Raw genomic sequence first — 21,701 nt, 5'->3', positions numbered from 1 at the left:
AAACATAGAAATAGAGTCATTCAGTTCTGTAGTTACATCAGGTGTAAATGTACAAGTGCACAAAGATAGAACTGACGTACCAAGGCATCCAAATATACATTAGTCCATTGCACATTTTTGGCTTTCTTGTCTTCTTTCACCATGGGTCTGCCCAACACATCTAGATATTCCTGCAGGTAAAGGAGGACAATTGTTCCAAGCAGTATATCATGAGTATGCTCTCTCATATGTTTGTGGGTGGACCACGCTGAAGTGATGCTGTATATACCTGGGTGTTGATCCTAATAGCACCAATGGAGGGGATCTCATAATAATAACCTGCAGTAAACATGACATAAAACATTCCTACATTACCTCATACATTCACATGTTAATCAAAAAAGTGAATATATAGTGAATTTAAAGTCACAGTTGAAGAGCATGGTTAAGCACGGTAATTAGACATAACAGTCCGTCAATATCACATTCAAGTTTCATTTCAGTCTAGTATACCTTTGTTAGTGCAGGCCATCCATTGAATCGGCCCCTTATCATAGTTATGCTGGCCCACTGAAAAGGTAAAAATGCGAACCTGACAGAAGAGAGAAAACATAGGACATTGGTGTGATTGTAGCAGAAAAGAAGAGCAGGTCTGCGATTGTGTGTGTGTGTGTGTGTGTGTGCATGGTTCATGCTCACTTTTTTATCATGGTTGTAATCATCAAAGATCTCTGATGCTCTCTCCTCTCCTCCATCAGTAAACAGCATGATGATCTTGTTGCAGTTAGCGCTGGACACATTCACCTATGAAATGAACAAGTTATTTTGTATTTTATTGCAAAGTTTCTGCCTAGCATTGCAGTATGTAATTTGATAACCCATAAGAGCAAAATAATATGCAAAAAAAATTTTTTCCCCTCACTTGGACTAATATCTATTTATATTGCTACTAAAAAAGATTATAATTTAAATGTTTATTAGAGAAGTTTTTGTGACGTGTCCCAACAGGTGCCATAAGAGGGCGCAATATACTAATAAAGTCCAATGAGCCGAGACTGTGAAGACAGCTCTGAATCCTGTGTTGTAGCAACTTGTCATATAACAGATACTTATAAACAGCCATTAACAGCGTTCCACAAAATAGACTGTACTCAACATATATCTCTCTATCCTCTGGACCTGATCTATTTATCAGTGAAGTTGCAATCTTTAGCCCATTTCCTTAGCATTTAACCATATGTTTTATCTGCTGTTAAAGGGAGAGTTCACCCAAACAATGTACATTCTCTCATCATTTACTCACCCTCATGCATCTCAGATGCTGATGTCTTTCGTTCTTCTGCTGAACGAAAAACAAATAATTTTAGATGAATATCTCAACTCTTTAGGTCCATACAATGCAAGTGAATGGTGACCAGAACTTTGAGGCTCCAAAATCACCAAATAAAAGTAATCAATACAACTCCAGTGGATTAATCCATATCTTCAAAGAGTTATGATTAGTGTAGTGTCCTTTTTAACCATACATCTCCACTTTCACTTTCACTTTAAAATGTGAAAGAATGTGAAAGAGAAAGTGGAGACATAGAGTAAAAAGGGCTTAAATATTTATCTGTTTCTCATCTACACCTATTATATTGCTTTGAAGATATGGATTAGTGCACTTGAGTCATATGGATTACTTTTATTTGGTGATTTCTGGAGCTTAGAAGGTCTGGTCACTATTCACTTGCATTGTATGGACCTAAAGCTGAACTATTTTTCTTAAAATCTCTGCTTGTGTTCTGCAGAAGAAAGAGGGTCATACACATCTGGGATGGAATGAGGGTGAGTAAATTATGAGAGAATTTTCCTTTGTGGGTACACTAACCCTTTAATGATAGATAGAGAGAGAGAGAGAGAGAGAGAGAGAGAGAGAGAGAGAGAGAGAGAGAGGAGAACAGAACAGAACAGAACAGAACCAGAGTGATTTTTTTTAGAGTTGTGGATCCAATTATCTAGATGTACATGATGAATTGAATATTTTTTAATAAATAATTTGTAGGTGAATATCTTATTTTTGTGTAGTAAAAAATGGTAACTTCATCTTAAAAGTCCCATCAGTGTTTCTTGGCCATTCAGTTCAGTTACATAAATATATTCTTACTGAGGACAGCTGATCAAAAGCCTTCTTGAAACCGATTTTATAGTTCGTTGTGCCGTTTGCTGTGATCTTCTTCACCGCATCCCTCAGAATCTTCTTATTGCGGACGTTGGCCTGGACTAGGTTATCAAAGCAGGCAACTGATTTGGCTGAGCTATTAAACTGAAACCACATATGAGCATTGTTACTAGTTAACTTTCAATAAAAAAGCTATGAAATAAAATGTGAGGAGCAGAATGAGTGAAATAATTAATACATTTGCATCATCATTTCTCTCTCTCTCTCTCTCTCTCTCTCTCTCGCACACATATATAAAGCTGGTTATGAAAGGATTATGCATCATTCTGATTCAAGGTTTTAGTGTGGTCCTTGAAAAGTCTCATGGCTCAGTGCCAGCAATACACTTAGAGCACTGTTGACTAATTGCATTAACATCAAGCTAACAGCTGGAGTGAGGCCATAAAATACACCCGGAAAGCTATTAAGAAAATGGAAAAAGAAAGTTAATTGAAACACACATACAGTATATACATACAGAAAACAACACATTTTCTTGAAACCTGCATACAGGGATTGTGATATTTATTCCTGTCAATAGCATCAAAAACAAAGTGAAATAAGCAATACATTTCATAATTGAATTGCCCAGCATCTAGAGCAGGGATGATGAAAACATCAAAAATTCTTAAAGGGTTAGTTCACCCAAAATTTTTAATTATCCCATCATTTACTCACCCTTAAGCCATCCTAGATGTATATGACTTTCTTCTTTCAGCTAAACACAATCAGAGTTATATTAAATCTGCATCCGTCACTTCTCGCCGGAGGTTACGCTACGTCTACGTCAAACACCGGAACTCGACTCTCTTGTGAACGGGCGGCCGGAAGCCAGTGATAAAGCCAGTTAAAGTTTAGCTAGTTTATAAAGTTATAAATATGGATATTTTTCTTACAAAAGTGCATCGCTTCGCTTTAGAAGGCCTTTATTAACACCCTGGAGCCATATGGATTACTTTTTTGATGGATGGATTTGCTTTTTTGGGCTTCAAAATCTATGGTACAATTCATTCCCATTATAAAGCTTGGAAGAGCCAGGATATTTTTTAATACAACTCTGATTGTGTTTAGTTGAAAGAAGAAAGTCATATACACCTAGAATGGCTAGAGGGTGAGTAAATTATGGGATAATTTTCTTTTTTGGGTGAACTAACCCTTTAACTGACTGAAACCGAGCAAAACCGTGCCACATGGACACTTATTTACCAGATAGGCTTGATACACCTGTTGCCTTTCAGGTTTTAATTCCTACTCAGCAGGAATCCAGATTTTAGAGGAGCCATAATTAATCATTCAAACACTTCGCACCAACACACACACACACCTTTTCATTGCTTTATTTATTATGCTTTATTGCACATTAAGATACCAGACAGAAAGATAATTTCTTTATACTCACAGAGACGATGTTGACGTAATCGTCATCAGAGAGCGTTTCCAGCATCTCACTAACAGAAGTTTGAATGAGCTTCAAAGTCAGACCTGACACACTTCCACTCCTGCAATTACATTTTTATAACATGCCTATTACAAGTTTATAACATGTGTATAAACACTACAGCCCCATTACACTTAACAGCTGGGGTGTCATTAAATGTTTATAAGGATTTCAAGTTTAAAATCCTCTTAAAAAGCAAAATAACATTGGCACTCTTATTAAAAAGCTTTTATACACCACTTTTCCAGCACTCTCTACTTTTGGATATTTTTAAAGTTTTTTTTAATTATCTTAACCACTGTAAATTCAGATATCACAGTACAGGAGCTTAAACATTTTGTGTTGTTGTTAAACGAATATGTTGTTCCAAATACATTTGACTTTCTTTCTTATGCAAAACACAGAAGGGAGAGTTTTTAATGAAGATCCCCTCAGCGTCTTTGCAATACAATGGCAGTTAACAGTTCCTGACTTCAAAACTTAAAAAGGACCTAAAAGTATAAATAAAACGTGTTGTTGCACTATACAAAGCAAGTTTACACATGACCATTATGAACACAGTTTTCTCAAAGCACTCAGGAATGCACAATGGATGTCAATATTTTCGCTAGAAAAATGGGTTGTTTTTCATCAAAACGTATCGCATGTCCTCAAAAGACTTGGAATATTTACATTTACATTTATGCATTTGGCAGACGCTTTTATCCAAAGTGACTTACAGAGCCCTTATTACAGGGACAATCCCCCCGGAGCAACCTGGATTAAGTGTCTTGCTCAAGGACACAATGGTGGTGGCTGTGGGGATCGAACCAGCGACCTTCTGATTACCAGTTATGTGCTTTAGCCCACAACGTCACCACCACTCCATGTAGTCCAAATTGCCTGGACTAATTTTATTATACATTTGGGTCATCAGAAAGTCAGATTCAGATATCACAGTACAGGAGAGTAAAACTTTTTGTGTTGTTGTTAAACAAATAGTTAACCAAAAAAGTCAAATGATGGAATGATATGAGAATGAGAAATTTTTGGGGGGTAAACTCTACTTTACTAATAATCCAAGACAATTAAAGATAGATGGCAAAAGGCTATGGACAGCCCTTCTGGGGAGAGCTAGGGAAAAATAATGCAGAATTACTCATTTTGCAAGGTAGCATTAACCACATTTAGCCTTTTAAAGGCTCCAATACTGATTGCTGGATCAAGTTTTATGGGTTAGTAATCACTTTGTGATTCCACTGAGAGGTGTGTGGGCTTCAGTGTTTAGTCATTAGGCTAAACCGCATTGATTTGCTCTAGCCAAACTGCACTAATGGGCTCAATGCCCAGACAGTATCAGACAACACCACCATCATTATGGTTAAGCAATTTCAAAATAAACTCAAAGCCTATTTCTTATACAATAAGGCTAATTACACACTCAACCTAAAGATGCCACTTAAGTGTGATAAAATAGCAGTCTGTATACTAATGTTGTTTTTTAAATGAATTCTGGACATGTCTAGTGTTAAACGAACCAACATGATAAGTTAATTTGAATGGCAAGTTTGACTATATTGATGCATCTTTATTTTAAATGTAGTATGCCGAATATAAAAATGTAATGTGATGACAAGGTGCGGAGTTACAAATGTTTAAGGTGCAGTATGACAGAAACACTGAGCTCTTTTTTATAATATCTGGCAGACGTTCACTTGAAAGAATCCATTATGCTCAATATTCAGAAAATGCTTCATTTGAACAACAACTTTGGTATATAAAAGCCTGCCAAAGATCTCCATTTTGCTCCAAGTTTAAAAGCAAAAAATTGATTTTTCATATTTATCTCTCATTCCTTGCCTTGGCATGGTGCCACACTGTGTCAGACTTTAATAAGCATCTCTCTCTCTCTCTCTCTCTCTTGCATGCTCAGCATAGTGTGTGAGAGCATAGTGTGAATCAGCATAGCGTGTGAGAGCTGCGTGTGGGAGACTGTTTGCTAAGCTGTTTTTCTTTGAATCTTTGTTTTGTTTTATCTACTTTTTCCTCTTGTATTCTGTGAGCACTTATAAGGTTTTTTTTTAGTTGAGGGTAGTTGTTTTTTGTTTTTTGTATGGCATGTGTTTGTGAGGTAGAATGACGTCAATCCCTTCGGGGGAGCGTCGCGTCTTTCCCTCCGGAAGTGCATTCCGGAGGTGAATGCGTCTATCGAGGATGTTCTCCTTGCTGTTGGAGAATAGGAAAGACATAATAATATTAACTCTGCTTCTCAAATTAATGAAGCTGTTGTGGTGTTTTAAAAAAAAATGTAACTTATAAATTTAAGAAAATAAATTTTTAGGAGTATGAGTAAAAATACCAGTGGCTCTTGTTATAATGAATTTGGGCAGGACAACGAAAATGATTCGAACAAAGTGACGAAATGGATAAAATGTCAGAGGCAACCAAAGAGAGATTCAGAGATGATGACTGGTGTGTAGATGTCGATGTTGTGAACTGTGGAAGTGATTTGTTTACAGCTGAGCAGATTAACTCTTTCTTGGACGAAACAAAGGGCAAAAGTGTTGAACTTGACAAATTTTTTTCCCCAGATTTGGATAAATTCATTGCAAGGCTAGAATGAAGTCTAAAAGTGTAATCCCAGAAGAAAAGGTTTCAACTAAAAAATATATAACTGCGATCAAACAGGGAGTAAAACTGGTCAGGGTCAAATGCCGAACTGTAAAATGTAAACTTAAATAACTGCACAATGGGTATCTGGCTCTTTCTTGTCTCGCTCTTTATACCACTGTTGTTTTTCTACCTTTTCACCCTTTTTAAACATGGATGTCCTTAAATGTTAAATAGGGTAAGGGATAGTAATAATAAATGGGAAGTATTAAAAGAATTCATACATTTGAAAGAGATTAATGTGATGTTTTTACAGGAAACAGATAGCGATGTAAATAGTGAGGTAGATTGGGGTTTGTGGTGGGATGGAGAGTATATAAACTCATTTATCTGCAGGGGTAGCAATTTAGTTTTCTCATAAGTTGAATGTAAATATTTGATCTGTCCGTGAAGTAGAAAAGGGACGTTTTCTTTTAATTAAAGCTAAAATAAAGGATCTAGATTTTATATTTATGAATATTTATGCACCAAATACTGGCAAAGATAGAATCAGGCTTTTTTTAGACTCTTAAAGATACACTAGCTTTCAGGAAAATGTTTTCCTAAACTTAAAGAGAACATTACAAGAGGGAGAATAGGAATTAAATGTTTAAGAGTATACCTAGGAAAAAGTGAATACAAAATTAAGAACTGCAAGGGCTTAGTAGATGGTGTGCGTGTAAAGTTGTCTCAATGGAAATGGTTGCTACCCCAGTTATCATACAGGGGAAGAGACTTGATAGCCAATCATCTTATTGCTTCTACTCTTTGGCATAAATTGATGGTCTTAGAACCCCCAAGAAATTCTATAGAAGATTTCCAAAAGATTCTTGTTAAGTTATTCCGGTCAGGACAGCATTGGCTAAAAGCTGCTGTCCTTTATCTTCCAATCCAGGAGGGAGGACAAGGACTGATTGACATTTACTCCCAGGTAGCTGTTTTTCAGTTACAAGTAGAAAAGAGGCTTTTATATTTTACATGTCAACATCAACAGTGGATGCACGTCTGAGAGGTCAATCCGTGCATCTTATCATGTGACTTGTTGAGCGTGTTTCCGCAGAGACATAGTGTGTGTGCAGGCTTCACGCTATTCTCCTTGGCATCCACGCACAACTCACCACGTGCCCCAACGAGAGTGAACCAGATTATGGTGACCACAAGAGGTTACCCCATGTGACTCTACCCTCCCTAGCAACCGAGCCAATTTGGTTGCTTAGGAGACCTGGCTGGAGTCACTCAGCACGCCCTGGATTTGAACTCGCAACTCCGGGATTGGTAGTCAGCGTCTTTGCTTGCTGAGCTACTCAGGAACCATGACATACCCCATGTTGTGCATGTTTGAAAGAAATATGACAGCACGTTTACGGAGAGGATCAGCAGAAGATTTTCAGCAATTAATAACTTAAATTCTACTCTATCTCACACGAAGCTATTTTATGCCATCGGGGAAATGCATCATCCCTTGGACTACTTTTGTATTTAATTTTGCCATATTTCTGAATAAATTACTGTGATTAAATGTATCTGCCTGTTAGGTTTTTTTTATGTACATATGCAGTGTACAAGCGTACAAGTGTACAAGCGGTACAAATGTTATTTCGGCGAGCTCTACATGAGAGGGAATCAGAGAGAGAGAGTGAGTCGGGGGAAGTTGGTACACCTGTCATCCGCCAATCTGAATCGGCAAGTGTGTCATACCTCAGACTACAAAGAGAGAGATCTCCTCAAAACAGTCAGTAAGTGTGACATCCTCTGCCAAAATCGAATTATTTGAAGTTGGCTAGTGTGACACCAGCTTAAGCTAACAGTTGTGTGTTAGTGTGTGGGTCAGTTTTTGCCTAGAAAGACAGCATAACATGAAAAACTATGAAAGGTTTCTTTGAGGGTTATATTTATGTTGAGGAAAAGGGAATAGAAAATATCATTAGCTCAGTATAAAACCTGAAAAAAATCAGAGAGTCTTTACTCACGCATCCACCAGGATCAACATGTCTTTTGGTGAAGCTGCACCCTGGATATACCTGCAGACACAAACACAAACACCACAGGAATACCATTGTAAAGGTATTCAATGGAGAGGAGGAGGCGAGAACTGGCTTGACGATATAAATAATAGTTTTAATGATAAACTTAAAAGACAACATAAACACACACATGACGGACATGTCCGCTAACGATCTCTCTCTTCCGCACGATCCTCTGCAGTCGACCTTTAAACCTCAGAGGCTTGATTAGCCTAACACGTCACCGGGTGTGTATGATCACGACCCGGCCCCGCCCTCCACCCTGCCACAACCATCAAGCTCTCAGGCATGGTAGATAATCAGTCACAAAACACCTTACAGAGAAAATGAGGACACATAAAGAAGAGGTTTGCTCACCAGGGCCTCCTGCGTACATCATACAGGTCAATCCTTTTTGGTTTTTTCTTCATGTCGACCCAATCAGAAGCTAGAACAGATGGAATTATGAGATTCCAATACAATTATTACCTTCCTAACGTCTACAATTAGCCTACTTGTATATAAAGAAGTATATTTAAACAATCTGTACTATAATGTAAGTACTGTAGGAAGATGGTTTATGGAATTATGGATATCACTCTGTGTTCCCGGTGTGTTTGTATCTGGTTGCATGACCTTGAACACAACAAGTAAAGAGCAACAGAGGGCCGATGACAGAACTGACATCTATACACAATGACCGTATTTACAGCATGTGTGCTTGTGTATCTGTGTGTGTTTATTTACTGCCTGAAAATTTTTGAAAGGAAAGCAGAATTGTATATGTATCCTGTATATGACTAGATAATATATCATGTCAGTGTATATAATGTACTTTAAAGGGGTTACAGGTACTCCGCTTCATGTTGTGCCTGACACCGCCCTACAGCCGTGACAATATTCACAATATAGCATGGCCTCTCGTACCTTACTTCCTTAATGCTATATAATGCGAATGTGTTTTGCCGAGTCTTGTTGTTGTTGAGGATGTCCGTAAGTATTGAAAGCTTTGATAATGCAGTGCCTACGATTGTTACAGTGCTTTACCTGGGAAGTATCGGGCCAAGCCAGTTGCACTGCCGAAGACCTGCCAGAGGAGGGACGGGTCATCTTCTTTGTTCTTTCTGAAGACCTCATCCAAACCCGCAGTCCAGTTGAGCTCATTCAAAATGATCATGGCTGTTTTAAACACATGCACACACAGGGTCAGGCTACATCTAAAGACTTTGATTTTCTGCATGTATTTGTGCAACAACCCACAATCGACAACATCTGCTGATGTCGTCTGATGATTGTGGCTTACTGATATGATTATGAAGCATCTTCAAATCTTTTAAGAGATAAGCTCAGAGCAAAGAGCCTCATTTTTCTGAGTGCTTAGTGCTAACAAACACTAATTCCAAAACAGCACTACATCACAGCTATTCCTCACCAGACTCTCAAAACTACAAAAGCCATCTTGAGTGCTTGAAGTGATAAATCACTTGAAGGAAAGGAAACAGCAAAGTGAGCAGAGGAACTATTACTGTAGCTAATCCAGTTTTAATTTAATTAGAAGGTAATTGAGGCATTTTTTCCACAGAGAATGACAGAAATGGACATCATGTCTGCTGTATGTGACTTATATTTTAAAATGAACATTAAAGGGATAGTTCACCCCAAAATGGTGAAATGGATCTCATCATTTACTCACTATCATGCCATCCCTGATGTGAATGACTATCTTTCTTCTGAAGAACACACTCAAAGAAGATCTTATCATTGTAGGTTTATATACAATGCATGTGAATGGAGACCAAAACTTTGAAGCTCCAAAAAGCAAATAAAGACTGCATAAAAGTAATCCATAAGACTTCAGTGGTTTAATTGATGTCTTCTGGAGTAATCCAATGGACTTTGGGTGAGAACAGACCAAAATATAACTTATTTTGCACTGTACATCATGTCATTACAGTCTCTAGGCACGATCATGATTTCAAATTCAATTACACTTTCTAGTGCTTGATGCATACGCAGAGCGCTAGATGGCGATAGGAAGTGTAATCGAGCTTGAAATCATGATCAACAAGGAGACTGCTGATGTCAAGATTTATAGGAGTTCTATTTGGGTCTGTTCTCAGCTGATTGGATCGCTTAGACATAGATTAAAGCACTTGGGTATTCTGTTTATGCTGCATTTATGTGCTTTTTTGCAGCTTCAAAGTTTTGGTCACCATTCACTTGCACTGTATGGACCTACAGAGCCGAGATATTCTTCTAAATATCTATTCTTCATTATATGGAAATAAAATACAATGAAAGTCATTAGTGACTTAAGTCACCATAAGACTACTTTTATTACCCCCATTGCCACCCACTTCCTCTTTCCATCAACATACTCCTCCCACTGTAGGTGTCAAATCAATACAGACATCCTCTATCATCCAAAGGCAATCCAGACCCTATCAATCATCTTTAAGAGGGTCCATCAGCAGCCCAAAGCAAACTCTAATGACACACCTCAACAACAAGGCCTGTAAACACATTTATCTCTTGCCTCTGAACTGACCCAGGAGATTCACTCAGAACAGAGACAGTGGGTCTGGAGGGGACGCTTGATCACAGGCACAAGCAAGGGGGAGTGAAGTGTGTGTGTCGCACTTTAGGACAACTTTAGGACAACTTTTAGGACAATAAATTTTTTTTGCACTGTAATATTATTATCAGGATATTTAAGCCCATTTACAGATACCTCACCCCCCACTCCAATTTATATAATGTAAATAATGCAATGGCCCCAAAAATAGCCTTCATTTTCTATATGGAAAATCATATTTCTTTTGATTTTGGAGTAAAAGACCAGGACATTTTCTTGACAGGTTTTGTGAGAATCACCAACTAGAACAAATACACACCCAACACAGGAATACTAAGTGGTCACGGGAAGCCATTAATTTACCATCTGCTGTCTCTAACCCTGTTTACACTTGATATTAAGATGCGTCTCGGGTGATCTGATCACATGTGCTCAGGCGAGACACCGCTGTTTACACCTGGTTGCTTAAATGTGTCTTCTGTGTCCACTTGTGTTCAGATTTCAAGGGGAGGGTCTCGTTTTAATGATGACATGCATCAATCACTATGTCAGAGTATTACTACATGATAATAAAATGCAAAAAAGTCATAAAAGACAGAGAAAGCATGAAAGAAACGGTGCGCTGTTTCTCCCAGATGCATTTCAAATTTGATCTCAATTGCACAAATGCAACATTTCCAGCAGAATCCTTTGTTATTTTTAGAGTATTACCTGTTTTAAAGGAGCTTCAGGTTTTCGTGCTTGTCATCTGTGTTGATATCAGACACACTAAAAAGATCAGTGAAGCTCTCGTGATTGTGTGTGTATCCGCTTTTTTAATTTTCCAATTGACTCTTTTTTTTCCCTTTTAAAACTGCTTGTAACCTGCAAAGTTTAAACGCTTGTTTTAGTGCAGCTGTTGATTGACAGGTGAGGGGTGGCGCTTCTCTGCTGTCCAGGACGCATACAGGACGGATTCGCATTTACACCTCAAATGTGGTCACATGCGTTTTTGGCCACATTCATATGTGGTATTTCTGATCCGTTCACAAAACGTTTTAGACACCGTTTAGACCTGTATTTAGCGCTGATCACCCGAAACGCGTTTTAATATCTCATGCAAACCAGTCTCTGAGGCCTTGTACAGACTGCCACAAAAAAATCTAATTTTTTGCATATCCAGATTGTATCCAGATGAGTTTTTGTTAGTCTGGACAGCAAAAAAAACAAAACACATGAAATCAGATTTTCCGTTGGAGGAGTTCTGCGCCACGACTGGACAGGGCGCTTATTTGGAAAGTGAAATGATGCACCTCCATTTTTCCCGCATCTGTTTTGAAAGCATCGTCACGTGGGCATGTCATTACCAAAGCAACCCATGCAGCTAGATTGGTTATGTCTGAATTAGGGATGCTGCACTGAACAGTCTCTCACTCTGTGCTGGTGCTTGGGCAGATAAATACCTGTGCGCAATCCGCGCAAACAAAGGAAAGCGGTCTTATGCGACCGTAGTCAAGGGGATTGTCGCTTCTGGCGTAGTTCAGCTAGATACGCCTCAAGATGTGGTGTAGCAGTGCTAATTCACTGCTGTGGATCGGGGCGCTTTCCTGTAGAATCTCTTGCTGTACTCTGTATATATATATATATATCTTGAAAGTTCTGCTGAAAAAATATCGCAAATGTGATGTCCTTATCAGAAACTTTGAAGAATTTCCACACCGCTGACATGATCGGCCTTTGTTTGATAGCGCCGTGATAAGGGCTAGATCGATCCAGAGTGAAATCAGAGCACTGAGGGGCGGGGCGAGGAGGTATATATTTTCGGCTCATATTTTCGGCCTTTTTTCTCTTTCGGCCGAAAACCGAAAGTGCCATTTTCGGCCAAAAATCTTCGGAGGCCAAAATTTAGTCTGAACACACAAATCTGATTTGATCACTTGCGATTAATAGTGCGGACAGTCTGTCTGAAAAGATCTGATTTGAGAATAAATCAGATTTGCCTGCAGTCTGAACATAGTCCCACTCCCTCTTGCTCTGATAATCTCATCCTGTGACTTTCTCAATTTAACTTAATTTTCCTCTCTTTCTCTTTCTCTCTCATCTTGTCTTAGATTGAAACCCTTATTTATAATTTAAAAAATATGTTTTAGTTGTTTTTATAAAAGGGTGTATCATTTAAAAGTGTATAATTTCTGTGCCACTAGCTGCACCAACTGGAATTGCCATCTGTTTTTATTGTTGTTATTGTGTTAAATTAAGCATTGAGATCACCATTAATTAACAATTTGATATGGAGTCTTTTATTTGGGGTTTTAAATATGTTCAGAGGATGCATTTTGAGTAAAATCAAGTTTTTGTTAACTGAGTATTAATTGATTTTTGCTTTCACATATCCAAGGAAAATCTTTGAACTTTGCAGTTGCTTTAATGTATTTTGTTATTATGTGTACAGTATATAATATTATTATTATGGTCTTTCTTTTCTCTGAGATTAGAAGTATGTGTTATCATCTCTGGTTTTGATTTTGAAAGTTGCCATCATGTTTTTTTGTATAATGTTATAAAGGGCATTTCAAATCTCTCCCTGACTCTACTGTACCTCCTTGTTCTTTACATTTTAATATGTCCAGCTGTCACTGTTCATCTTCTTCTACTTCCATCACTCCTTCCTTCCTCTCCATCCATGTGCCTGAAACACTCACTCAGTGACTACACTAAAAGACCAGTATGGAAAAAGATTTAAAATACTACTCCAAATTTTGCTGGTGGAAATGTGTGTGAGCTGTTTAATGCCCAAAGTCCAAAATTGTGAGGGAACGTACACTCTAATCGTGTTTGTATCGTACATTTGTTTCTCACAGAGACCGACTTTTTACTATATGGGCATAAAGTCTGGTCTAAATCCCTGCTTGTTATGTAAAAGAGCAACCCACTTAGACAGAAGGAGAGCAACTGACTGATTTTTAAGATTTTTAAAGCAACCAACCATGGGCATATTGGTTTTACAAGTTATTTAGGGGTGGGGTTATCTCAAATAGTTGATATGACAATGAATAAACACTTTTTGAAATAATTCCGCCTCAGTGTTTGCTAGTTGTTGTTTTGATCAGGTCAACTGTAGACTTTGTTCAAAATTTGGTCAGTGAATGGACTGTGGGCGGTCTGTGGGCGAGCCGTATGAGGCTGAGACTACTTGCACTCACGCATAGTAAGCCTGATAGTGGTGCTAGAAAAGTGAGCCTGTGAGCTCCTCTCTGCTAAATTGCAGGATCAGTGAAGAATCATGAAAGCCTATAATCATCCCACGAGAAGAGTTCCTTCAAGCACACTCAAATCTCAGACAGTAACTTCAGACATTAGTTTAGAGATCGATTCCATTTTCTTTTCACCTGTATACGCTCTACAGGTCAAAGGTCAACAGTGAAAAGAGCCGTTGTCACATATATCTCTATAAAAATGGCCCATGAAGGCATCATAATTTACTGTTTCCAGAAGGAAGTGCATTAGTGAATGAGAGTGTGTTGTCTACCCCATTCTGCAGGGGTAGACAACACACCACACACCAATCTACACACAGATCTCAAATCTGCACACTCTTTTTATGTCTGTCACATATCTGTTTCCTTCTCTCTTTGAAAATAAGGAAAACTGCAAGATTTCTCACAAGATTTGAATCTCCCCTAATACAAGACCCTATGCCTGTGTCCAAATATGCATACTTCCATGCTACACAGAATGCAAAAAGCGGTCTCAAATGAGTTTGAAGCGAACAACAAATGGATGATGTACTGCATCTGCCAAAATCTTTGAGTGGGCAACTAATACAGACTTTGCTATCCCATTAGGCCATGCTAGCTGTCAGATTTGGAGGAGATCTTGGTAGAGAACTGTGAACTGGGTGGCCCTGTTCATGTGTAAATCCAAAAGAACACTTTGGTTTTAACGTGAACGCATAGCATCTACATACATTAGAAGAATGCTAGCCTTTCAAACTATAATTCGTTTTATTGTGCACATACACAGGCGGTTGACGGATGCGTGCTATGACTGCTATGAGATACTAGACTTTTTCCCTTCAAGAGTTTAGACCCACAAAGATGTCTTTATATTCCTTCAGACTCGAGTTATTCAAATGCAGGTATCTCCTGACCTCTTCATACATGCGTTCTTGACGTGCACACCCATTGTTTTTGTTTCCAGATGTTGTTGTTTACATCTTCTAGTATTTCTTTGTGAAAGCAATGGCTCAGTTGTGAGTGTTGCCACCTTGTGGACCCACTAATTAGTACAAATAATTCCAGGCGCATGAGCATTCTGCACGTTCAAAGTGTCAGCCCACGTGCGTTCAATGCTCAAGCACTCTGCTGATAACAAAATTTGCATAATGCATCCTGTATGCAGGCCTGGTGTTCGCATCTGGCTTAATTGTTGTATGTACTAAGAAAGGTGTTCACTAATTTGACAACACCAGAATAAAATGTTTTCACAGTTGCTGCAAGTACATGATAGGTCAAAGAGCACATGGGTCAAAGGACAATGCCTACAAGCCTAATGTAGTATGTCCGTGTAGAACCCTCACGGGAAGGAGGACAGGAAACGAAGGTTCCAGGGAAAAAGGTAAGGGTTTTAATGTCTGTCTCAAAAATAATTATAACAAAAGCAACACACAATAACATAAGCGCAGTGGGTTGGCTTGTTCTGGTCGAGTCCCTCTGCTCTGCGGCCGCTGGCTTTTCACCGCTCTCCTCACTCTACTGCAATTAGAGACAGGTGTTAGTCATAATTTGGCCCAGGTGTGAGCGCCTTACCGCTTTCTCCCGGACGGGCGCTTGACCACGCCCGCTGCCACATACCCCCACCGCCCGACTCAGGCCGGGCGCCATCCGCCTGCCTACCACTCCCCCATTTCTGGAGAGGAAGTCGGCGGCAGCCATCTGCACCCCGGTCTGTGGATCACCTTGAATTTAAAAGGCTGGAGAGCGAGATACCAACGGGTGATCCGGGCGCTAGTATCCTTCATGCGGTGGAGCCACTGGAGTGGGGCATGATCCGAACAGAGGGTGAAGGCCCGCCCCAGCAGGTAGTAACGGAGGGTGAGGACCGCCCACTTGATGGCCAAACACTCCTTTTCCACGGTGCTGTACTTAGTCTCCCTTAAGGAGAGCTTCCGACTAATGTACAGCACCGGCGCCTCCCTCCACCAGCTGCGCAGAGTACGCCCCCAGCCCTCTGTCTGAAGCGCCCGCCTGCAAAATAAAAGGGAGAGAAAAATCAGGTGCATGTAAAAGCCGCCCCCACAAAGTGCAGCTTTAATCTGCGTGAACGCTTGTTGACACTGCTCCGACCATTGGACCGGATCTGGAGCCCCTTTTAGTGAGATCAGTCAGCGGGCTGGTGACGTCCGAATAATTAGGCACAAATCTTCTGTAATAGCCAGCCAGCCCCAGGAACTGTCTCACCCCTTTTTGGTCTTAGGTCTAGGGCAAGTCGCAATCGCCGCAGTCTTTTCAATTTGGGGACGCACCTGGCCATGACCCAAGTGGAACCCCAGATACCGCACTCCACACGCCCAACCGCGACACTTCTTAGGGTTTGCCGTGAGCCTCGCCGTCGCAGCGATCTCAGGACGCCCTCAGATGATGCATGTGCCGCTGCCAATCATTGCTATAGATGATAATGTCATCCAAATAGGCAGCGGCGTACGCTGTATGCGGTCTGAGGATCCGATCCATGAGTCGCTGGAACGCGGCTGGGGCCCCGAACAAACCGAAAGGAAGCGCCACAAATTGGTGTAATCCAAACGGCGTGGTGAAGGCTGTTTTCTCGCGGACATTGGTGTCAAGGGATCTGCCAATAGCCCTTTGTTAAATCCAGGGTCGAGTAAAATCGAGCAGTACCTAACCGATCGAGCAGTTCATCAACACGGGCATTGGGTACGCGCCAAATTTAGACACCGCGTGACTTTCCTGTAATCCACACAGAACCGAACCGACCCATCACTCTTGGGAACAAGAACAACCGGCTGGACCAATCACTGTGGGATTCCTCTATTACGCTCATATCGAAAGCATTGCATCTAATTCTTCCCGAATCCACTTTCTTTTTATGTTCGGGTAAGCTGATAGGCGGTAACGCACCACCGCGCCCGCTCGGTCTCGATGTGGTGCTGTATGAGGTTCATGACGCCCGGAGAGGGGAAAACACGCCCCAGAACTCTTTTTGTAACTCGAAACCTCTGTGAGCTGTCACGGTGAGAGCTGGTCCCCACAAGTGACCGGAGTGTTAAGATTGTAGTTTTGTTTACCTCCGTCCGAGCTCCGCCCTCCGAACTACCGTGGCCAACGCCACAGAGGCCGCCTCCTCCCTCCACAATTTCAGGAGGTTGAGGTGATATATTTGACGCCGCCTCTATCGGCACGCTTGACTTCATAATCGAGATCCCCTACTGGTCGTGTGACCTCAAACGGTCCTTGCCACTTGGCGAGTAATTTTGAGCTCGATGTTGGGAGTAATACAAGCACTTTATCTCCCGTGCAAATTCTCGTAGCTGAGCACCCCTGTCATACAGCCGGCGCATGCGTTCTTGAGCTTGGAGCAAATGCTCTTGTGTTAATCGCCCCAGTGTGTGGAGCTTTGCTCAAGATCAAGAACGTATTGAATTTCATTTTTGGCATTAGAAGGTCCCTCCTCCCAATTTTCACGGATGACATCGAGGACACCGCTGGGCGCCGCCTGCACAGCAGCTCAAACGGGAGAACCCGGTGGAGGCTTGCGGACCTCTCGCATCGCGAAATAACAGGGGTCTAGCCACTTATCCCAATTTCTAGCGTCATCGCGCACGCAATTTACTGAATCATGTTTTTGAGCTGCTTTATTAAACCGCTCCACTAGGCCATCTGTCTGAGGATGGTAAACGCTAGTGCTAATCGATTTAATGCCCAAGAGCTCGTGAAGTTCGCCGAGCGTCCGTGACATATAAGTTGTGCCTTGATCGGTGAGGATTTCTTTCGAATCCCCACCCGGAGATTATCTTGAAGAGTGCCCCTGCAACACTACGCGCGGAGATGTTGCTCAGAGGCACTGCTTCCGGATATCGCCGCCGTAATCCACTAGGACTAACACGGCTGATGTCCGCGTGCTGACCGCTCTATTGGCCCGACGAGGTCCATCCCAATTCTTTCGAAGGGGACCTCGACATCGGTAGAGGGCGCAAAGGCGCTTTTGGGGTGGCCGGTGGGTTTACCAGCTGACATTCGCGCACGCCGCGACACCACCTGCGGACGCCACCGCCAATGCCCGCCAATAGAAGCGGGCTATTAGACGGAGAAGTGTTTTTCGCTCCCCTAGGTGACCGCCATAGATATAGTGAGCCGCCTGAAAACCATTTCCGACGGCCCGTGGAATCAATAATTGTGTTACTTCCTCCTTTGTTTGGGCGCCCCGCGCCACCCTGTATAGCGTATCTTTAATGTTTAAAAATACGGATATGAGACGGCGACACCCGCCGGAGTTGTTGACCATCGATTACTCTCACTTGGTCAAAGGCGTGCTTAAGGGTATCATCCCGCGACTGCTCCAAGGGGAAGTCCCTCCGGAATTCCCGGAGAGGAGGAGCGCCCACCTCGCCTCTTCCCACGCCACTGAGCAGTCGAGGACGGCCCTGGCTCCGCCTCCCGCCAAAGCATCGCGACATCACACACCCCTTCACTCCAAGCAGGACCCATCCGCACAAACTCCCTCCAATAACTTTCTAAAATTCGCCAATCTGCACTCCAAAATTAGCGGATGGGTGAGGCGGGACTAACCGCTGCCTCTACACTATGTTTTTCTCCCTGAATTTGATCGCCAGAGTCACCACGGGATATTTGTGAATATCCCCTGTACACACCTTACCCTCACCAGTTTAGCTGAGCCCAAAGCCCTGGTTGAACCAAGCGCTGGTGGATGGTGGTCTGGTTACAGCCGGTATCCAACAAAGCTTGGTATGTACCCCCTGGATTCTTACCGAACTGCACGCTCCAGCCCGATCGGGGCAGCCTGTGGAGCATCGGAGACCCGCACCACCGCCTCTATTTCCATCAGCGGGCACTGATCCCGAAGTGGTCCGGTCTCCGCGACCTCCAGCAGACCGCCCAGACGCCGCGGCCGCACCTGCAGCTGGCGGGCTCTCCACCTGAGGAGGAGAGCGGCTGAAGGATGGAGAAGGGCTTGGTGGGCGCTCCCAAGACCGGGAGCTGGGCGCTGAACGCTCCACGCCTGCGGGGGCAGGAACGGACCCTGGGGAGAGAGCAGAGCGAGAGGGAAGAGGGGAGGGAAAAAACAGGGGAAGACACAGGGAAAGGGGAGACAGACAGAGAGGGCTCATCCGCCTCGAATCGCCGCCATGTGGTCCTCCTCATGAGCCGGACGGCTTCCTCCAGCGACGCCGGGCGGTGGCACTGGACCCACTCGGCCGCCTTCCGGGCAAACGCTGGACAAACTGCTCCAGTACCACCTGGTCGACGAGCTCCTCGACGCCGCTGTCCCGCGCAAGCAGCCACCTCCGACACGCATCACGGAGCCGCTGGGCTTAACGCTAACGGGCGGTCGGATTTCTCCAGTTTCAAGGCCCGGAAGAGTTGGCGACTTTCCTCTGGGGACCCACCAACCCGCTGCAGGATGGCTCTTCGCGAGATCGTTGTAAGCCAGGAGGCTTGTTGCCGGCAGTTGTTGGGCCGCGAAGTTGTGCTTCCCCGACAGGAGAGGGACTAATCGGGCTGCCCACTGGTCTTGGGGCCACCCCCAAATCTCCGCCGCCCTCTCGAAGAGGTCGATGAAGGCCTCTGGTCGTCCGCCGCCCCATCTTCTGTAACGCTGGTGGGGGCAATGTGGCGTGGTGTCCGTGGTCGCGGCTGCGGCTGGAGCGGCCTCCTGGCTGAGGAGGCTCCGGATGGCGAGCCGGTCCTCTGCTTGGGCCCGCATGATTTCAAAAAACGACGATCCTGGTCTTGCCGGAGCTCAAGCAGGGATTGTTGGTGGCTCTGGTGGAGTGTCACGAGGGACTGGAGGACTTCAGCCAGCTGGGAGGACTCTATGGGGCTGACTCTGTTCCATTATTATGGTTTTTTTTTTTTTTTAATGTCCCGGTTTCGCACCAGTGTAGAACCCTCACGGAAGGAGGACAGGAAACGAAGGTTCCAGGGAAAAGGTAAGGGTTTTAATGTCTGTCTCAAAAATAATTATAACAAAAGCAACACACAATAACATAAGCGCAGTGGGTTGGCTTGTTCTGGTCGAGTCCCTCTGCTCTGCGGCCGCTGGCTTTTCACCGCTCTCCTCACTCTACTGCAATTAGAGACAGGTGTTAGTCATAATTTGGCCCAGGTGTGAGCGCCCTTACCGCTTCTCTCCCCCGGACGGGCGCTTGACCACGCCCCCGCTGCCACAGTCCGTGAATGTATTTATAATACAAACCTGCTTATCTATAGTAAATGTTAAATGTAGCCAATTAGAATGCTGAAAAGAATAAGATGCTTTATGCTATGACATTATTTGACTGCATACAATATTACAAAAAAGTACCATGGTATTATCAATGGTATAGCTATGGATCTTTAGGCATGGTACCTATATTAATGGTACCTGTATATTAATACCCTGGTTTGTTAGATGTATACCATGTGATATTCATAGTATTCTTTGAAGTTCATTGGAGTGTAAATATAGTGTACTTTATATAAGGGTAAGGGTAAGAAAGTGAAAATACTATTACAAACATAGGTAGAAACTTTCTTCAAGAGTTGCTGCAATATTTGAACTAAGCTGCTTTAATCTGACAGTCTGATTTCAACAGACCAAAATAAATTATAACTCAATTCTCTAAGAGATTCATAGAACAGAGTGAGAGCATGTGAGAGAGAGAGAGGTCATGGATAAAGATTTGTTGATTACAGGCAAACTTTGAGCGGTTTAAATGAATTAAGGTGAATATGCAATAGAACATGAGAAGAAAAAAATCAGTGTGCTATAAGCAAAGTCAGAGGTATCCCAGTACGCACACACAAACACACTATCATGTTCACGCCACATTTCTCACACAAACAGTGAACATGTCTGTGTCCATCTTTATATTGGGGTGACATATGACATGCTGCATTGAGGCAAAAAGCACAGATTAATGTCTTAATAAGAGACACGTATAGCCTACAGACAGCAAAGAGCCGATTTTTCACACAAACACACACACACACACACACACAGGCCACTGGCTCGGCAAACACAAATAAAAACACATACAGGAAACTGATTCAGATGCTTTTATACCACCATTAACATACATATATACTTATTACACATTATTAAAGGTGCACTCAGTATTTTTCTGTTTATGTATGTTTATGTTAGACTTTTACTGTCACCTAGTGGTGTGGATGCACCATCACGCTAAAGTAAACATCTTAAGTCACTAATGCTTTTGAAGAAATCCACTATTACACCATCTCATGTGAGTGTTTATGATTTTAAAGAGATCTGTTAAAAGAACTTCTCGTTCCTTTTTTAAGGAGGAAACATTTCTGAATAAGCGTTTAACGATTCTGAAATAATGGGAACCACTAAATTGGCCAAAAGCTTCACTCAGTGCCATTCCCAAATGTCTCTGTGTGCTTTTAGATGGTCAGAGCAATGGGTAATGGGTAACTGATGTTTCCAGATCAAGACAAAATCAGGCACAAAGCACAAAGTACAGAGAGTAATTTGATGTGAGCAAAGGTAGATAAAGACATACAGAAAGAGAGAAAGAGAGAGATGCGTCATATGAAGACTGCGACTGCTTCAGTCCCCATCTACAACACAAATATCACAAACTCATTTGCCTGTGAAACTCTTGGACAAATGCAACGGTGAGCTCATCACAAAGAA

The 21,701-nt window shown here is 42.2% G+C and overlaps 1 protein-coding gene across 1 annotated transcript in view; it reads right to left on the bottom strand.

Annotated features, from left to right (window-relative positions):
- LOC127637570 (voltage-dependent calcium channel subunit alpha-2/delta-1-like) overlaps nucleotides 1–21,701 on the bottom strand; it is a 137,140-nt gene that overhangs the window by 49,846 nt on the left and 65,593 nt on the right. Inside the window, exons 7-15 of the mRNA XM_052118689.1 lie at nucleotides 9,296–9,427; nucleotides 8,627–8,696; nucleotides 8,216–8,266; nucleotides 3,579–3,678; nucleotides 2,126–2,284; nucleotides 679–783; nucleotides 493–571; nucleotides 269–318; nucleotides 81–170 (exon numbers count right to left, since the gene is read on the bottom strand). Coding sequence (XP_051974649.1) covers nucleotides 81–170; nucleotides 269–318; nucleotides 493–571; nucleotides 679–783; nucleotides 2,126–2,284; nucleotides 3,579–3,678; nucleotides 8,216–8,266; nucleotides 8,627–8,696; nucleotides 9,296–9,427 — 836 coding nt within the window. The remainder of the gene's footprint in view (nucleotides 1–80; nucleotides 171–268; nucleotides 319–492; nucleotides 572–678; nucleotides 784–2,125; nucleotides 2,285–3,578; nucleotides 3,679–8,215; nucleotides 8,267–8,626; nucleotides 8,697–9,295; nucleotides 9,428–21,701) is intronic.

The sequence above is a fragment of the Xyrauchen texanus genome, chromosome 45 (assembly GCF_025860055.1).
Source record: "Xyrauchen texanus isolate HMW12.3.18 chromosome 45, RBS_HiC_50CHRs, whole genome shotgun sequence".
Taxonomy (NCBI): domain Eukaryota; kingdom Metazoa; phylum Chordata; class Actinopteri; order Cypriniformes; family Catostomidae; genus Xyrauchen; species Xyrauchen texanus.
This window is presented reverse-complemented; position numbering and strand designations above follow the sequence as displayed.